The 20,427-nt window shown below is 38.6% G+C and overlaps 1 protein-coding gene across 1 annotated transcript in view; it reads left to right on the forward strand.

Moving 5' to 3' along the window:
* The first annotated feature begins 2,612 nt into the window (after positions 1-2,612).
* Positions 2,613-20,427, forward strand: part of itga11b (integrin, alpha 11b) — a 59,354-nt gene continuing 41,539 nt past the window's right edge. Inside the window, exons 1-9 of the mRNA XM_067436630.1 lie at positions 2,613-2,715; positions 2,798-2,889; positions 3,817-3,931; positions 4,024-4,151; positions 6,294-6,442; positions 9,709-9,853; positions 10,349-10,511; positions 12,543-12,613; positions 18,228-18,372. Coding sequence (XP_067292731.1) covers positions 2,839-2,889; positions 3,817-3,931; positions 4,024-4,151; positions 6,294-6,442; positions 9,709-9,853; positions 10,349-10,511; positions 12,543-12,613; positions 18,228-18,372 — 967 coding nt within the window. The 5' untranslated portion in view covers positions 2,613-2,715; positions 2,798-2,838. The remainder of the gene's footprint in view (positions 2,716-2,797; positions 2,890-3,816; positions 3,932-4,023; positions 4,152-6,293; positions 6,443-9,708; positions 9,854-10,348; positions 10,512-12,542; positions 12,614-18,227; positions 18,373-20,427) is intronic.

Genomic DNA, 20,427 nt, shown 5'->3' on the forward strand with positions numbered 1-20,427 from the left:
GTTTCTGGTATTGGCTCGGTCTCAGACGTACCTCAGAAGCTGGAAAAATCTGCTTAGCGACTCTTTGCTTCTGGGCTCATGTAGCGTTTTCTTCCTATCAGGGAGTGAATGACTTCGACTGGAACGCTGCTGGAATGTTGAACTTGTGATCCTGTTTGTGTTTCTCATAAAATGACTGGACTGATCTGCTACCGTTACTTTTTGCTGGAGAATATCTTTAGTGCTGCTTTCCCAGTTTGCTAGAGCATTGCTCAGGTTGCTGTTGTAGCTTTGGTTCACACTGCAAAAAAATGCTTTTCTTACTTTTGTCTTGTTTCTAGTCTAAACATCTACAGTTCTTAAAACAAGAAGTCTTTACTAGACAAGCAAAAGTAATTGTCTTGTTTTGGGAAATAATAACTCAAAATTAAGAGAGTTTTTGCTTAAAATAAGCGAAATAATATTCAAATGGGGTAAGAAAAATAATCTTAAATCAACATTATTTTTCTTACCCCATTGGCAGAATATTTAGACTATTTTAAGCAAAACTTTTTTTCCCCAAAATAAGACAATATTTTTTACTTGTCTAGTAAATGTTTCTTAATGTAAGAATTTATAAATATTTAGGCTAGAAATAAGACAAAAATACTAAGTAAGAAATGCGTCTCCAGGTATTCTTGGAGTGGTTTTCAAGGTGGACACTTACTGGCATAATACTTTGTTTTATAATTCAGTGCATTTTGATAAGCATGATGGATAATTACAGAATACATCAAACAATTGATCAAATAAAGCAGTGGTCGCTAATCCGTGGGCTGCGATTGACTGGTAGATCTTTATCACTGTCCCGGTAGCTCCCGGAAATAAGTAAAAACACACATTATCAAGGCTTGAAATTGCTCCCAAAATTTAATCTGTGCGACCTTAACGTTGATTTGGCAGCATTTGTGCGAGTGCAACCGCACAAATCAGAAACAGCTGGTTTGTGCTCCAAACACACAATTGGCAACCGGACAGTTTTTATTTAAATTTTGGCTGATCTTTATTCTGGACTTGCACACAAACTGCATTGCAGTCATTTCCCGAAATGTAATTTGTGTGAAACTATTACAAAGTCTGATAACAGGACATTAAGCGAGGCCTGAGATGGAACGTGCGCTGAGGACGGACGCAAAGAGGAGAGTGCAGATCACGGTTCGCAAAGCTCGAAATATAGGGAAAAAATATATAAATATTGATTTGGGGTGGAGTGGGGTTATCATCCCATAAATTAGGGATGGGCGTATCGATCTATATCGAAACTGATGTGATCATTGAAAAAAATATTGATACTAAGATGTTTGTTTTTTTTTACCAGTAATTTTGTTTATTTAAAACGATTATTTTTTGCATACAATACGAATAACCTATGTTGCCGAATAGTTGTGTAGTATAGAACTATTTTCCTGCTCATCCAAACACACGCAAATGCTGCGAGACCGAACCAATCGATCACAGAGTGAGTGTTCACTCACGGATGACAATCTATTCAACAAGAGCTGCGTTTCCAAAAACTATTATAAGAAACTATTGATGCTTTTGGAAACACGGCCCAGAAAAATGCTCACCAGAAGACAGAAAACATGTTATTTCACAATAAACAAATAAAAATATTGTGTTGATATTGATCATGTTCTATTCTGTAAACAATTAAGGCGTATTGAATGTTAAAATGCCTTTCAAATATAATGTTAAGTGGGTATCTTTACCCATTTTACTCTTAGTAATTTTAATACTTTAATAAATTAAATCAATTCAAAGTTCAGTTTATAAGTATCGTAATCGATATCACTAAAACTGGCCTTGAAAATATCGTTATCGCATCGGAAACAAAGGAAGTGGTGTTGCCCATCACTAACGTGAATGTATCTCTGAAACAATTCTGAAGACTACTCTTAAAACTATTAAAACCTATTCTTTCCCAAAAGTGTTTTTTTTATATTCAGTCCGTCTGTTTTTGTTTAGTGCAGGTGTATCTTAAGTAACATAATTTCACAAAGCTCAAGTCATTCCATTATTTTTTTGCTCTAAGTCTTGAAATTATGCAATTTAAATCAAAAACAACTGCTCATGCTACACGTGTCGCATCTTTGTTTGGATCGTGATTAAAATGCAGTTATTGCCGCTAATTTTAAATATACACTCTAAAAAGTTCTGGGTAAAAAAACAACCTAATGTTGGGTCAAATATGGACTAACCCAGCAATTGGGTTGTCTTAAGCAAATATTTAACCCAACCGCAGGGTTAAAACAACCCAATCACTGGGTTAAAACAACCCAATTGCTGGGTTTGTCCATATTTGACCCAACGCTGGGTTAAAACAACCCAGCATTTTTTAGAGTGTAGCTACTTTTTTTTAAGGCCAGTTGATAAATTACCGTAAAGGAAGAAAAAAAATATAATCAGCAGTTAGTATTGGAAATAATCAATTTGCTTGTAAACAACAAAAAAACAAAATGAAAATTCTATAGGTTGCTTTTGCCTTCATCTAGGCCGAGGTCAGGGATATTTGGCTTGCAAAGGATGGTGACCACTAAAATAAAGAATGCTGTGCAAGTTTTTAAGAAAGTATATTTTTGTATTCCAGGCTCCTAGTAGGAGCTCCCTTTGAGAGGAGCGGAGATCATCAGACAGGTGACGTCTACAGATGTCCACTAAACAGAAAACTGGCCACAAACTGCACACGACTGCATCTAGGTATCAGCCATCGGACGCCGCAATATTAAAGCAGATTGTAACAAAACATTTTCTAATTGTATTTTTTCTCTGGATTTTCAAGGAAAGATATCCCTAAACAACGTGTCCGAACGCAAAGAGAAAATGAGATTGGGAATGACTCTCACCTCCAACCCCAAGGATCACAGCTTTGTGGTAACAACCATTTTCACTTTAATGCATTAACTCTTTCCCCGCCAACGTTTAGAAAGAAAGAAAAAAGAAGCTGCCAGCCACCGCCAGGGTTTTTGACCATTTTCACAAAAATTATAGCCCATAGAATATTTAATTGTATGAATATAAACAGAGTTAACCCTCATCCTTCCCTTACAAATGTTCATCAGAGTGGTCCACACGGCAAAAAAGGCTTTCCTTATTTAGTATTTTTGTCTTGTTTCTAGTCCAAATATCTAAAAATTCTTACATTAAGAAACATTTACTAGTCAAGTAAAAATTATTGTCTTGTTTTGTGAAAAATAACTCAAAATTGAGAGAGTTTTTGCTTAAAATAAACTAAATAATCTTGTTTTCTGTTTGAATTAAGATTATTTTTCTTACCCCATTGGCAGATTATTTTGCTTATTTTAAGCAAAAACTCTCATCATTTTGAGGTATTTTTCACAAAACAAGACAATAACTTTTGCTTGTCTAGTAAATACTTTGTTTTAAGAATTTTTAGATGTTTGGACTAGAAACATGACAAAAATACTAAGTGATAAAAGCATTTTTTGGCATTTGAACCATGTATGAACAAAAAATTATTGGATTGGAGGAGTTTTGTGTGTGAAATTTTAAAAAGTTACAAATTCTTCCCTCGCGGGTCAATTTGACCCCCATAGGAACCTTTACACAATATTCTAATCTTCTCAGATACTAAATTTGGGATTTTCCTTAGTTGTCAGTTATAATCATCAAAATTAAAAGAAATAAACATTTGAAATATATCAATCATGAACGAATATAATGTAAAAGCTTCACTTTTTGAATGGATTAAGTGAAATGATCAACTTTTTGAAGATATTCTAATTATATGGGCAGCACCTGTAATTAACTGTGAACAGTTTCATGCGGACTGTATTTTAGGCATGTGGGCCGCTGTGGTCGTACGAGTGTGGAAGTTCCTACTACAGCACGGGCATCTGTTCAAGAGTTAACAGCAGCTTCGACTTCACCCACAGCATCGCCCCAGCTTTCCAAAGTAAAGTTCAACTCTTCATTGGTGAAGCCTCTAAGAATTGCGTATATAATCTGCTTTCATCACACACACTCACAGCATCAGTTTCTCCACAGGATGCGAGACCTACATGGACATAGTGATTGTGTTAGATGGATCCAACTCCATTTATCCCTGGTATGAGGTTCAAGATTTCCTGATAAATGTGCTACAGAAGTTTTACATCGCTCCAGGACAGATCCAGGTGCGTCTGAACTATGACCTGGAAAATCAGAATTGGACTTCTCTGACTTTGATTTATGAAAGCGTTTGGTTGTACAAAAACAGCACTTACCACTGCACTCGTGAAGCTCATAAATATTGCAAACAAATCTGAAAATTCAAGGAAATATACATGTTTTTAATAGAATACTAATTATGATGCATTGTGGAAATATATTTGATAGCAAAATTTCTGTCTCATGCATTACAGTTACTAAAAGCTGTACTATACTACACGATTTTTCAAATCGGAACAAATATTAAAACACTTAAGGCGGGCGTACACGGTGCGATTTTTGCTGTCGTACGAACTCGCAGACAAATTTTTTTTCTCGGGAGAAATCGCGTGGACATCGTGGATGCTCGTATGGTCGCGGCTCGCGCCGTGAGAGGAAATACGAGACGAGCCGAGCACGTTAAGAGCATCTCCCGACCTTACGATCATTTTTAAACATGTTTAAAAAGTTTGGCCAGATTTTTACCAGCATATGACTGTCCCCTATTGCCAAATCATGCACAAGCACGTCAGGCTCAATCTATGAGTATTATTAGCTCAGTGGCTGCAAACATAGGCTACAGCGTTCACACACACACACACACACACACACACACACACACACACACACACACACACACACACACTTTCTCTCTCTCACGTGCACCCTTCTCTCTCCCTTTGGTTGTTTCGGTTAAAAGCAATGGCTACTGCACTGTAAAAAAATATTTAGAAAAAAGTTACCTGGTTGCCTTAAAATTTTGAGTTCATTGAAATTAAAATTTTGAGTTGATACAGTGAACATTTTTGGAGATTCGACAACCTTTATTAAAATATTATTAAAGGATTTTGTAAGCATATTGGGTAATTGTGTGTGTTTTATTTCTGATGACGCAGTGAAACATGTCTATTTAAAATAGTGCTATTTTCATGACTTATCACATTTTTCATGTGGTTCAGATACAAAAAAGATACAAAACTCAAATTTTTAAGTTCAATAAACTAAACATTTTAAGGCAACCAGGTTACTTACTTTTTTAAGTTAAACCAACAAAAAACAACATTTGTTTTTACAGTGTGTTCTCTGCTTTTCAACAAATCTTTATTTTTTTTCTTTATTTTTTGTATCTGAAGCTATAGCAGCAACATTGAAAGCTCCGGTGTCTGTGTTTAACACGAAAACTCGTGTGATCACAGCCGGCTCGCGGTGCAAACAGTCGTGTCGTGTACCAGCTGATTTGATGCGATGATCAAATTAAATGACTCGTAGCGTCTGCAATATATCACGACCTCCCGAGTGTCCGAATTCGCACAGTGTACGCCCGCCTTTAGGGCATCATAGAGCTAGAAATCACACAAAAACATGGAAGTCTTTCAAAATGCAACGAACTCAAAAAAAAATTGACCTTGTTGCAATGAGGCACGACAAATGTAAACGGCTGCATCTGAACGCTTTCCTACTGCCTACTTTCGCACTGCAAAAAATGCTTTTCTTACTTAGTATTTTTGTCGTGTTTCTAGTCCAAACATCTAAAAATTCTTAAAACAAGTATTTACTAGACAAGCAAAAGTAACCGTCTTGATTTGGGGAAAAATAACTCACAATTAAGAGAGTTTTTGCTGAAAATAAGGTACATAATCTGCCAATGGGGTAAAATAAATAATCTTAAATCAACATTATTTTACTTAGCCTACCCCACTGGCAGATTATTTAGCTTATTTTAAGCAAAAACGATCTTAATTTTGAGTTATTTTTCCCCAAAACAAGACAATAATTTTTATTTGTCTAGTAAATGTTTCTTAATGTAAGCATTTTTAGATAGGAAAGTATTTGATTTCAGATGCAGCGTACTTGTTCGAAAATTAGCTCGAAAAATGTACATGATCTCTGATCTCCGACGGCTGGATGGAATTATATTTTGAAGCTACAATAATAAGTATATGCCCATCAATTGTCTGTGAAATCTGTCAACTCAAATCTGAGGCAACTAGAGCATTGAATCGGGGCCAAAATCATGAGGTGTAGTCCACCCTTAAGTTGAGCAACAGAATTTGACAAGAGTTTGACATGTAAAAGCAAGTATTCTGTAAATGCTGCCTTCTCACCTGGTGTTGTGTCCTGTTGTCCAGGTAGGTGTGGTGCAGTACGGCGCACGAGTAGTCAACGAGTTTCGGCTGGATGATTTCCATACGGTTGAGGAGGTTGTGGCGGCAGCGAAGAATATCGACCAGCGAGGAGGAGAGGAGACACGCACAGCTCTCGGGATTAATGTGGCACGGTACACTGCCATGATTGGGTTTAAATCGGTCTGTTCTGTGTTTAAATGTTTTGTCTGTCTGCCATCCATAATTTGGGCAGTGCATCACAATTTACAATGGAAATAAGGCTACACCCTAAACAAAAAACTGGGTTAAAAACAACCCAAGTTGGATTGAAAATGGACTAACCCAGCAATTGGGTTGTTTAAGCAAGCATTTAACCCAACCACTGGGTGGAAATAACCCAATTGCTGGGTTAGTCTATTTTCAATCCAACTTGGGTTGTTTTTAACCCAGCATTTTTAGAGTGTAAGCTAATGAGTCAAGATGATTAGAAATTGCATAAATCACAATAAAGTGAAGTGTCATTTTGGATCAGGCAACATAAATCTTAAACTGGCTAATTTAATAATAAATTAAACACCTTTGTACCAATTAATTTAATTATAATTAAGGCTCAACTAGTAAAAACTGATCTATGCTTTCATCTTACAGTTTTTCTCAATTGCTAAAACACTAAAACCCATCGGCTGGACAAATTTCTCAGTTGCCTGAACTCATTTAGCTATTTTTGCAGTCTGTTTTCAATACCTTAAAACATTTCACATGGTAAAACACAATTTGCAGATCTCACTTAGACTTGTCAGCAAAACTCTAAACACATTTTCATTGTTAAGACACATTCTGCAATCTAATCCTAATGTCATCCATACGGGTTAACACAAGTGGCAACAATCAGATACAAATGGAGAACACAATGTCATTGATTTGGCACAACCACTCAAAACTAAATTAACCTATTTCAAATGATGAGACACAACCAATATAAGTACAGTGCATTGTAGGCTGTATACTGTACAATGAACAAATCGTACTGCCTGAACATGTTGCTTTCCATTTGTTGACAGTACTGACTGCTCAATAGATTTTGACTGGTTGCAGGTTCATATCAACAAAGAACAAGTATTACAGTATAACAGAAACAAAGGACAAGTTTGTGAGATGCAGAGTACAGTCCTGTAAAAATCAGCCTAATCTAATGAAAATGCATATCTATAGCACAAATTGTTCTATAAGCTGCCGAGCGCGCCCTCGCCTCTCTGAACCTTCCCACCACCGCCTCGACGGAGGTGCCGAAAAGCTCAGAGGGCGAGACCGGGGCATTGAGGAGAAAGGCCTTTTCTTTCGCCCCGATGTCCGCGAGGTTCAACCACAGATGCCTCTCCGTGGCCACCATAGCCGCCATCGACCGTCCGATGGAGACTGCTGTCTGTTTGGCAGCCCAGAGAGAAAGATCCGTGGTGCGGCGCAACTCAGCCATCGCATCAGGGGGTAGGCCCTCCCCCTGATCGAGGTCCCTCAGCAGGTCGGCCTGATAAGCCTGCAACACCGACATCGTGTGCAAGGCCGTCGCCGCCTGACGTGTATGCCCTGCCATTAAGACGTGAAGTCGTCTTTAAAGGTTTCGATGGCAGGGCTGGAGCTCTCAGTGCCGATGGCCGCCCAGACGCGAGATAGTTCGCAAACGTCTCGTCAATGGGCGGTATCGACACATACCCTGCATCGGAGCCCCAGGACCGATGTCGCCGCTCAGCCTCAGCATGAGCGGGACCGCTCCCAGATGCTGGCTCTTCGAGAAGAAGGCCAAGCGAGAGCGAAGCGTCCTCAGCGGAAAACGCTCGCAGTTCGCGCAGGAAGCCCCCTCAAGAACCTCCCGCGCGTGCTCTTCCCCCAGGCAGAGCACACAAAGAGTATGCGTGTCCTCAGGCGTGGAAACCTTGGACACGGGTCAGCGCCCTTCCTGTACGCACCTTTACGCTTTTGCGTACACTTCATCTTGGCGACTTTCTAACGAGTCAGACAGTACAGTCCCTGAAGACAAAAGGATAGCGTCATGTTGGCATGGTGCCCTTTTATACTTCCTGGTCGCATGGTGATGACGTCACCTGCCGACGGTCAGTAGGATTGGGATTTGATAGCGATTTCAGACACCTGTCACGCTGAAGGCGTTCCCCGTAGCGTCAGCTGACGCAGCTCGAGTTCCCTTTCAAAAGGGAACTAATTTTGCCGTATAAATCGCACAATAAATACAATTTGTGATGTATATGCATTTCATGAGAATGAGTTGGTAAAAATAGGGCTACAATCAAGAGGAAGAACAAAAAATTGCAATAATAGCAATAATTTCTGACCAATTTTGAGCTACTGTGACGGAACATGTTTTCATTCATCGCAAGACAACGACAGAAAAATATGAAATTTGTTTTGAGATTAAAAATTTACTTCTACCTGAGAACTATGTTTTGAACAATGTGTTTTCTATTTTTTTTTACTGTATTGTTTTCTGATTGCTTGATAGTGTTTATCATATTGATCCCTTTGTTTATGATTTGAGAGCAGTGTTTGATTTTGAACACAGGGAAAACGAATCGAAAACGAATGCGAAAGTTTCATTTTGCAAGAGGAGTCAGAGTTTTTTGTGAATAGTGCTTGAAGAGGAGGTTTTGTGTTTAATAGTTTCAGAAAATGGAGCAAGGTTTCAGAAATAGTGTTTAAGCAATTGAGAAAAACTGTAAAATGTTTCAATCAAGTAGCTCAGGTTTCAGGAAAACAGGTTTCCATTTCACATCATGCTTTGACAAAATCGGTAGATTTGTTAATGTTGTATTATGCTAATATTTAAAATATCATTTACGTTGGGGGGCATTTTGTGGAGTTTGATTCATTAATTAATTCCTTCATTCATTTACACTACATAAGTGCATTTATAACAGAACTCAAGCATTCAAACACAGAGGTTGTCCAGATGCTAAGAAAGTCATGATTGTCATAAGTACAAGAAAAGTTTTATAGCGTTTTCCATGTAGGTGATGCACAATGTCGTTAGCAGAGAAGAAAATAATCACGTTTTGCCAGGTCCCTATAGTGGCTGTTCACTTACTTAAATAATTCATTTTGATTTAACATTATGGTAACAGGTTTCTCTTTCAAGCAAGAGCTTCATGTTTCTCTTTGGCTTAACTCGATGCTTTCATCTTAAAATGTTTCAATGAAAAATAGAAAACAGGTTTCCATATCACATCATGGGTTTTCATGGGGCTGGATAGGGCGAGTAAGTGTTCAAATAAAGTGTTATTTTAGGCAATTTTAGCAAGATGACAAAATGGGTAGATTTGTTAATGTTGTATTATGTTGATATTTATGATATAATTTATGTTTGGGGGAGGGGATTTTTTGGAGTTTGGTTTAATCATTTATTTACACTGCGTAAATGTATTTATAACAGAACTCAAGGTTTCAAACACGGAGGTCGTCCAGACGCTAAGAAAGTCATGATTGTCATCACCGATGGAGAGTCGCATGACAGCCCAGACCTACGGAAAGCTGTGGAAGAAAGCGAGAAGGATAATATCACCTTGTATGGCATCGCGGTGAGTTACAGCTTCTTTCCAGTAAAATCCTCCAGATGTATTCTTCAGGTGTACTTTAGTCCATCAGTCATGAAACTCAACTCGAGTTGGTTTCAAACAGGTGCACAGATCGAACAGAGATTACAGAAGCACTTTTTTTTAAAGTCCTTTTCCCCATGTACATACTATGTACTTATTATACACTCTTAAAAATACTGGGTTAAAAACATCCCAAGTTGGACTGAAAATGTCCAAACCCAGAAATTGGGTTGTTTGAACCCAGTGAATAGACCTAATCAAACAACCCAATTTCTGGGTTTGTCCATTTCAACCCAACTTGGGATGTTTTTAACCCAGCACTTTTTAGAGTGTGTTAATTATACTAACTGGGTAACAATGAGGCACTAACCCTGAACCTGTTGCGTATATTACCCAGTATTTTCTTAGGTAAGTACACTGTACACAAGTGCACCTACTGTAAAATAAAGTGCAACCAGCTTTCCAATGCCGTTCCAGGTTCTTGGCTACTATAATCGGCGAGGAATCAACCCTGAAGCGTTTCTGAGGGAAATCAAGTTCATAGCCACGGATCCCGAGGAGCACTTCTTCAGCGTCACTGATGAGTCTGCCCTGAAGGATATCGTTGATGCTCTGGGAGAGAAGATCTTCAGCTTGGAGGGTATGACGGTCCTGAAAATCATTGAAATGTTAAACCCATTATGCTTAATGGGATAGTTCATCCAAAAAGAGTGAGAGTGTGATGTTTATCTGCTGTCCTCCAGGGCATCCAACATGTAGGTGTGTTTGTTTCTTCAGGAGAACACAAATGAAGATTTTTAACTCCAGCCGTTGCTCGTATAATGCATGTCAATGGGGTGTATTTCTATGAGAATAAAAAACACACAGACATACGAATCCAGATTAAAACCTGCTGCTCGTGACGACACATTGATGTTTAAGACACGAAACGATCGGTTTCTGCGAGAAACACAACAGTATCGTGTTATTTTTTTACCCCATATCAGACGAATCTCATCTAGTGTTCCCATCCACCATTACTTCCGTCAAGATAACAAGGCGCGATCCTACATATAGATTCGGATCGGTCAAATGAGGCATCTACACAAATATATATCTATGATTGCGCTGGGTTTTTGACCTTACTTAACGGAAATACACCCCATTGACATGCATTATACGAGCAACGGTTGGAGTTAAAAATCTTCATCTGTGTTCTCCTAAAGAAACACACACCTACATCTGATGCACTGGGGGTCAGCAGATAAACATCACACTCATTTTTGGGTGAACTATCCCTTTAACCTGTATCTAGAGACCAGAATGCCACAGAAAACAACCAAAACACACAGCAACATGCTTAAGATCATTCATAAGACCATATATCCACATTTAAACAACTCATTTTGGTCGTTCAGATCACAGGTAGATGAGGGAGACATCACCGTTTACAGCTGGTGTACACCTCTTAATTTAATCATACTCTCTTTTGTCCACTTTAACCACTTTTGTCCTGATTTCTTCGAGAGGAGGGTCTATGGGCGTGTAAATGTATGTTTTTTTTTTCAGATCTTTCAATTTACGGACAAAATAAGCTCACATAATTTACATATAAACACGCCAGGAGACGATGTATACAGAGAGCAGCAGCTTTCATTTCCTCTCTGACAGATGCAAGACCAGCCGTGTGTGTGTGTGTGTGTGTGTGTGTGTGTGTGTGTGTGTGTGTGTGTGTGTGTGTTAGGAATCAGGAATAGAGAGAACATTGTGCTTGATAAGTTTTCCATTTCAAACCAAACTTGGGTCTTCAGCCAACAGAGTTTAAATCCTGTCTGTCTAGCGCCCATCCCATAATGTTCTCATATTAGGTCAGTAGGCAAAGAGTAGGGTGTCTTTTAATGGCTGTTCATGTGCATTCGACCACATGAGCGTTTACTCTACGAAAGCAATCTGGTCAAATGCGTTTTTAACTAGCTCTGCAAGTGGATGAACGTGGACAAGCTCAAAACGCTTTAGATCCCGTTTACACCTGCATTTAACATGGTCCACTTAGATGTAATCCGTTCGACCAAAACACATCTTAACACTGCAAAAAAGCTTTTCTTACTTAGTATTTTTGTCTTGTTTCTAGTCCAAACATCTAAACAATCTTAAAACAAGAAGTATTTACTAGAAAAGCAAAAGTAATTGTCTTGTTTTGGGGAAAAATAACTCAAAATGAAGAGTTTTTGCTTAAAATAAGCTAAATAATCTGCCAATGGGGTGAGAAAATAATCTTAAAATAACATTATTTTTCTCACCCCACTGGCCGATTATTTCGCTTATTTTAAGCAAAAACTCTCTTCATTTTGAGTTATTTTTTCCCAAAACAAGAAATTTTTTTCTTATCTAGTAAATGTTCTTTATGTTTTTGTTTGTTTGTTTTTTTAGATATTTTGACTAGAAACAAGACTAAGTAGTAAGTAAGTCTTCTTACTAAGTAAGAAATGCATTTTTTGCAGTGTAAACAGGGCCTCAGAATATCCCATCAATTGCACAGCAACATAAAAACTAAAGCAACAGTCTGCCAACCATAGGTTAGGTTAGGTTAGGTTACTTTTATTGACACTGAGTGGATTTTTTGTTTCTATCAACACAACACATTAGCATCATCACACAGCAAAACACTCATAATGTTTCGACTTTTCTGCAGGCACCAACCAGAACGGTACAGCCTTTGGTTTGCAGATGTCTCAAGCTGGATTCTCCTCACATATCGTAGAGGTGAGTGTGTCTCTATCATTCATTCCAAGCAGAAGAAATATAAATATTGACAATAGCACTAATGTGCGGAGAATTATATTAAGTACTCAGGGAGGTGCACAAAATGCTGTTACTTTGCTCTTTGCACTGTGTGATTGAGTTTGAAGCTCCTGCATTAGCCTGGAGCAGAAACGACAGCATCAGTCAAAATAAAGAGTCATTGAAAGAATCATTCGTTTACCGCTCTGTGCCCATGGGAAAACAAACTGTAGGTACGTCCTTTTAGGGCCCGACAGAAGCATGAAACACCACTCTTTCAATTAAAATAAGACTTGTTTATGTTTGAAGCTGTTCCACATGCTGTGAGCGGCATGAAAACAGACCGTCTTCTGAGAGAGGGATTATTGTTCATGGATGAGAGGGGTTTGGAGGTCAGGGGCTCTTTTTGTGTTAGAAGGACAACCAACCCGGAGAAAAATAACTTTTTTTTGTCATAACTTTCCCTGTTGGATCCCAGGAGCTGCTTTTGACAGTGGCAATTCGAGACGGGAGATAACGTCTCGGAAAGATTTTTTTGACTTCTCAGAGGGAATGAGGTCCAGAGAACACATATGGTTTTGCTGAATTACGTTCCTTGAGCAAGGAACCTTCACACAAACAATCTCAAACACGTGCCCTGGTTTTTTATGTGCACGCATGTGACTTTATTTTGCCTTATTTGCTAGTGGCTGTAAAATGTCTTTAAAGGAATGACTTGTTTTGTTTTATAAGGAAAAGAGCTCAGTGTCCATCAAGCTTGCAGTAAATAAAACCTAATCAGATGGAAATAAAACGTTTGGAAGTCAGTTTATTAACTTGGGCCGCTGACATGGACATGGTATGCTAGATTTCACTGCTTTTGTTTCGTAAAGCGCTAAAGAGGTGCCAGGCTTTGAAAAACAAAAAATCCACTCAGTGTCAAGCCTATTGAGTTATACAGGTGTCCTCTGCCTACACTCTAAAAAATAATTCAGTGGCTTAGTAAATATCACAGTAATAATTAACTTTATTAACTTAATAAAATCTCTCAATATCATTTACTTGATGGTTTTAGTTAAACATACCAAAATAATTGACTAAAAATCCAACAGTTAATTTTGTCTAAAATTTATAGTTATATTTAATTTTTTTTCACTAAAATAATTTAGTATTCAAATAACCAATTATTTATTTTAAATATACTTAATACATTAGTGAAATTTATTTCAAAATATTTGAGAATGGAGAATTAAACCGATCTGTTTCAAGAACCACAAATATTACTTAATTAAAATCAAGATTATTAATATTTAACACACACTGAAGAAATTGAGTAAGTTTACTTGATTAAAACAATGCGCCCCTCCCCCACCCTCTGACGTGACGACAGCTGGACGGTTGAGTGAGTGCGGATATTTGAATTCTCCTCAGTCACCAGAGCAGTTTCTTCTTCTCAGCGTCGCAGAATTGGGGCATTTCCTCTGTGAATTCAGGTTTGTATGTTTTGTTTTATCTATATAATCGTTACTGTGCTAAAAGGCATTTTGTTTCATTCAAAACAACATCTAGGGACGCAGTGTGAGTCACCTTAAGTTAACGTGTGGCGTTGGTCTTTGAAATGCCTGCTGTGTTGCTCAAAACACACAACTTTATTTGTAAAGATAATGAATATAATGAATTTGGATGATAAAATCTTATTAAAACTGGGCACTGTTTGTTTATTGTCAGGTTATGGAGTCTGGCGCCTCGCAGCATCTTTCAGCTAGAATGAAACCGGTCTCAAGTTGAAAGTCCACCCGCAGACCGCTAACGTTAGTCCATCTCAGGTTTGAGAAACAGCGCTGATACGGTGGAAATGGGATAACAGACCGGTTGATCACACTTGAATTACTTTTAAATGTTTAATTTTTACTTCTAAAATGTTTGTTACATGAGTTTATATGTTGTGAAATAACTGTTATTCTTTACATGTCAAAACAGTAATAAGTTATATGCTGTAACGTTATTGCTGTACTCGTCGACAATAAAGGCCATGTCATGTATAAGTGTGTTTGTGTGGACTGTGGAGTATTTTACAAAGGTTTAGAGGAAATTAAAGTTATACTATACAAGTTAGTAACACTCATAAGTAAAAACAGTTCATATTAATCATAAATATTGGTTTTTAAATGCTTTTTACCCAATTTTTTCTACTCAATTGAATTTGTTAATGTAACAAATGCAGTTACTCAGATCTACTTAATTTTTTTACTTACATTTACTCAGTTCATATGGTGTCTATAATTGATTTCACTGCTTTAACATTTACTCAATTTTTTTAGTGTAAAAATGTTTCACCAAAAAAATTGAGTAAATCATAGTATTAGTTTTTAGAGTGTATAGTGGTGAAATACAATACAGAACATTAAATAGCATCTTATTTACACACGATCAAGATAAACTTAAAAATTTGCCGGAGTTGTCCTTTAACATAATGACGGCAGAGTTGCGTTTGCGTGCTTCTAGTAAACACAGAAACTGGCGAACGGCGGTCTGTCGAATCAGCTTTGGCCGCGACTCTGGAAGATTTGGAGTTAAGCTTTTCTCTGAGAAAAGAACAAAGAACGGCACTGAAGTCATTCTTAAGAAGGGAAGATGTGTTTGAAGTTTTGCCGTCACGATACGGCGACAGTTTAATCTATCAACTATGAATCGCTTCGTGTTGCTCTGGTTGGTTGTAGCGCTTTCCAATTATGTGCAGAGGGAGTTTGAAAGATATCCGTTTATCCGCCCCTCGGCTGAGTCCTATCAATGATGAGTTTCCAGACCAAACATCTTGATGTGGGTCTGGCTTGTCAGGCTAGTTTGTGTATGTACTGGCAGTAGCAAGTCTTGTAACAACAGCAGCAGCAATAGCAGATCTATTCTGCCAAGACCAAGCATATCAACATTGTCATATAATTTAAAATGTCAAACACTCCTATAAAGAATTGAAGGACAAAGAAAGTGTTGTAATTGCACAGACACAATAACTATACATATTTAAGGTGGGCTAAGTGCTTTCTGGTAACCGTTGTTATATTTCAAATCACCAAAACAAACCCCCAAAAGGGTCTCGGCCCTATTTTGATAGCTCCGCCCCACACATACTAATCCAGGCAACGACTGTAGCAGATTCTGTGTATCTAATCCAACTCGAATATTCAATGAAAAGTCACCCCTTCCATCACAAAAACACAAACCGTTCTTGTGAACAACTCGATAGTACACAAGCCGACAGTCCAACTAACGACATATTGCAATTATGACCAGATTTAGGGTCATCTTAGGGTTATATAAATGAAAAGAGGAAACAAACATATATTAGGAGTATATGTAACAGAGGCCAGCTAGTAGTATTTGCTGTGCGAGTAAACCTCACTCCTCTGACCTCAAGAGACGCTCTAGCGACAGATACTATGGATTGCAGCCTTTAGCCTCCTTGTTAGAGCGTCTACCTTTCATGCCGGCGGACCCGGGTTCAAGTCCCAGTCCGAACAGAAGAGATTACATATAGTATCTTACTTGTTGGACACATTTTGTGAGCTGATCTTGAAACAGACAGCGAGGGGATTTAGATGCTTTATACAGTGTGGAAATGAATAGGTCCTTATCGTCGCTGAAGTGAGCCACAATACGATCGTAAATGGACAAGCAAGCGAACATGACACACGAGCATATTCAAGCAAAGCAGCATATATTAGTTCTGGGCTAATATCCATCATATGCGTTTTGAATAATGCCGTACACTGAGCGCTCTCTTCTCACCATCATTATTAGACACGCCCCTTACTGCTAATTGGTTCACTCTCCTCACCATCATTATTAGACACGCCCCTAAACTGCTGATTGGCAAGTTTGTTATTGCACTTGGCCCAAGTCCGTTTTGTAAAACGGTTTTGAAATAACACTTACCCCACCTTTAAATGGTAAAATGTTATAAATGTTTAACTATTGAAACCACAGCCCTTTTGTTTAGACATGAATGGTTTTTACCTGTCATAAATGTATTTCTGACTTGACGTGATCACATAACACCTGGTTCCTAGGACATTGCTCTGTGGTTTCCAGTGTATTCTCCACACAATTTGAGGCACCATTCATTTCTTTTGCATAGAATGTGCAGGGCAAGTTGCAGGCTAAAGTTTAATACTCAAGTTTGGGGTTTGTTCTGGGGTTTGCCTTTGCAAGCACCACTAATAAACGCAAATGGAACAACCCACAGAGTGTATTGGAGAGAGTTTATTGTGCAAATGTGCCATGGAACGCTGTCAAAGTGTCCACGTCGACATTGCATGAGGAAAACTTTGGCAGTGAACACAGTGCGTTTTAGCTCTTTATTAAGACTCACAGATGACTGCAGCACTCGCTCGCATGCATTCAGGATCAAGCAGGAGAATTTTAATACTAAAATAATACTGCAAACTCTTCAGCAACTGCATTGCTATGCCCTGGCAACCACCTAAAACTGTCTAGTATTGTGAAGTTGTGTAAGCATCCCTCATTTAATGGTTATTACTGTACGTTCAGTCATTCTCTGAAACTGAACTGGAATCGGACTATGACCAAGCATATTTGAGTGCAGTGGTGGTATCGGACAGAAATGGGTTCATTATGGGTTTGAATGCTACAGTCCCAGATGTTAATACAGAGCAGAGTTTTTGGCAGGAGCTCTCAGATCGGTGCGGGAGAGGTTTGGCAAATGCTCCGTTTGCATTCCCTATACCACTGAAGTCCCTGCCAGGCCATTTGTCATGATCCCATAATACTCAATGAGTCCTCCCTGCAGGTACATGAACCCAGACCTGATGTGTGTGTGTGTGTATACTTCTTTATATTACATTGTGGGGATGTCCCCACAATGTAATATAAACCTGAGATCACCAGCCAGTGGTCCCTACAATGTAAATGAATTCAAAAACATACTAAATTATCTGTTTTTGTTTTTGTAAAAATGCAGAATGTTTCCTGTGCTGGGTAGGTTTAGGGGCAGTGTGTGTGTGTGTGTGTGTGTGTGTGTGTGTGTGTGTGTGTGTGTGTGTGTGTGTGTGTGTGTGTGTCTGTGTGTCTGTGTGTCTGTGTGTCTGTGTGTGTGTCTGTTGGGTAGGTTTAGGGGCAGTGTGTGTGTGTGTGTGTGTGTGTGTGTGTCTGTGTGTCTGTGTGTGTGTCTGTTGGGTGGGTTTAGGGGCAGTGTAGGGGGATAGAATTTACAGTTTGTATGGTGTAAAATCCATTATGCCTATGGTAAGTCGCCACAATTCACAAAGTGATGTTTTATTAACAAATGTCGGGATGAGCACATCAGATAATTAAGCCTGATTAAACTCAAGTGGAGCACGTCAGAAAAGGGGGAGGTTTGTGGCTACTCTGAGTTCGCCCAAAAAATTGAGCCCGGACAGCTCACCAACATAAGCTACACATAATCTTTACTCTATTTAATTTGATGTAAGTGTGAACTTGTGAAAACGCAACATGTGTGTGTGTGTTTCTTTCTCTTGTTGTGATTGTGTGTATATCTTCCTTTCAAAAACTACCATGGTGTATGGTAAAAGTAATTTTTGTATGTGGCCAAATAAAGATGCAAAGTATTCTCTTAAAGGACGGGATTCTGGTTGGTGCCGTTGGCGCATACGACTGGAACGGAGCTGTTCTGAAGGAGACCCGTCATGGTAAAGTCATCCCACCAAAGTCCTCTTACATGAAAGAGTTCCCAGAGGAACTGAAGAACCATGCAGCATATCTGGGTAAGAAAATTGAGCCGGTTATTAATTAGTACCTAATGAGGATCTGATTCCATGATGTACAAAAGTCAATGTGTACTCACAAATACTTGTGACTTTCTTTCTTCTGAGGAACAAAATAATTGGTAAAGAATGTTCACTCACGCTGCGTCCCAATTCGCCTACTTATACTACGTCCTAAAAGTATGTACTCTTTTTGTGAAGAAAAGGTATTTACTTTTGAGTGTGTAGCAGAAAAGTATGCAAGCTTCGGGACATACTACTTCGCCATCTTTAACGGACTCTGTCGCTTAGTTGCGTGCATCCCGTCACCGTTTATCATCGTCAGATTCGTCACAGTTCAAATCCTCCACATTCAGATTAATCTCCTGCCGTATCGGACCGAAATGTAGCCGCTCGTTGATCTGCCGTGTGTGTGGGTCTTTGTGGGTCAGAGACTCTCCTCATGTGTTTGCAGTTTAAATATAATGATGTATTTAAAAGTTAATGGCCAAACGTGTCATTAAAAAAGTTCTCAACGCTGCTGCAGGTGAAATATAATGTGGACAACACTGAATAAATATATTTTGTCGGGTTAAATATTGATAAATGATCACTTAAACCCCTTTATCTAAACCTCTCCACTTAACCGTCGGACTCGCACATCCATCATGTTTGTAGTTTTTTAACGCTTTTTATCCCCGTTTGTAGTTCTTATCGAATCCTCGTCCAACTCGCAATGGGTTGTGGGTAATATCAGCCGTTTGAGTGCCCATCGATCCATACTTAGGATTCGGACCGGAAATAGTAAACCATCCAGGAATCTTTGGAATACTCTTTTCAACATACTACGATTTGGGACATACTAATTCTATTTTTGAATACTATTTAGGCTGGATAGTATGCGAATTGGGACGTGGGGTCAATGTTCAGAGTTTTGCATGCACACAAGTGGCAGATTCAGGTGTGTTTGATTAGTGTTGAAGCAAATCTCTGCAGGACTGTGGCTCTCCAGGACCGGAGTTCGCCAGCCCTGCACTAGGGTGTATGTCAGTGGTATTAGTTTTTGCCAAATTTAAGACTATAATTTTAGTTTGTTCCTCAAAATGATTCCATACTAAACAAGTAAGACCTATAATAACTTTTTTTTTTATACATAAGGCTACTTAACCGGCAAACTACATCAGCATCAAACCAGCATGGAAATACAGGCTGTCCTTTGTCTCCAAAACATTTTTAATGTTCCTCTTAGTGCTGAGTGGTGTGACCAAAAATTTATGTTTCTAGGTACATGACGATATTTTTTTTCCCAAGCATGCCCGGGTGTTAACCACATTTTCTACTGACTGAGAGAGGAAATACTGCAGTAGACTGACTGACAGCTCTGGGGAAAATTAAGAGACCATTTAACATTGATTTCTTAATTTTTTCCAGAGCTGTAGAATGCCTTATTTTACTGTCAAGAGTGAATATTGTATAAAACTTCCACACTAGAATTAATACAGGTTTGCAAGGCCCCACAAAATGATGCTGTGGGAAACAACAACCAATAAAACACAGACCTGCAACGCACTCAAGAGTTGAGGGCAACTTAAGCATTTTAAAAATGTAACCCTATATATATCCGGTCCTGAAGAGCCTCAGTCCTGCAGAGTTCAGTTCCAACCCTGAAAAAAACTCACCTGCCTGCAGCTTTCTATTAAACCTTCAGACCTTGATTAGCTTGCTCAGGTGTGTTTGATAAGGGTTGAAGCTAAACTCTCCAGGACCGGAGTTCGCCACCCCTGCGATATAACAACAAACTGCCAAAACGAAGGAGAAACGCGGAAAACCATTTAAAAGGTCTGATAATATTTTCAATACATTTAAGAGCACTAGAGTCTCTGAACAAACTAAACAAATCAGATTAATACAGTAAGAATAAAGACAAATTTTTTGCCGATTTTGCTTCGTTCTACATCATTGTCTTCTGTGTATTGGAATAACCCACTGTGTAATCGCGTTCATGATCAGATGTAGGACTATGGCTGTATTATCAGTGTCCTTATTTGCACATATGTTTCATTTGAAGAAGACGTG

The sequence above is a fragment of the Pseudorasbora parva genome, chromosome 25 (assembly GCF_024679245.1).
Source record: "Pseudorasbora parva isolate DD20220531a chromosome 25, ASM2467924v1, whole genome shotgun sequence".
Lineage (NCBI taxonomy): Eukaryota > Metazoa > Chordata > Actinopteri > Cypriniformes > Gobionidae > Pseudorasbora > Pseudorasbora parva.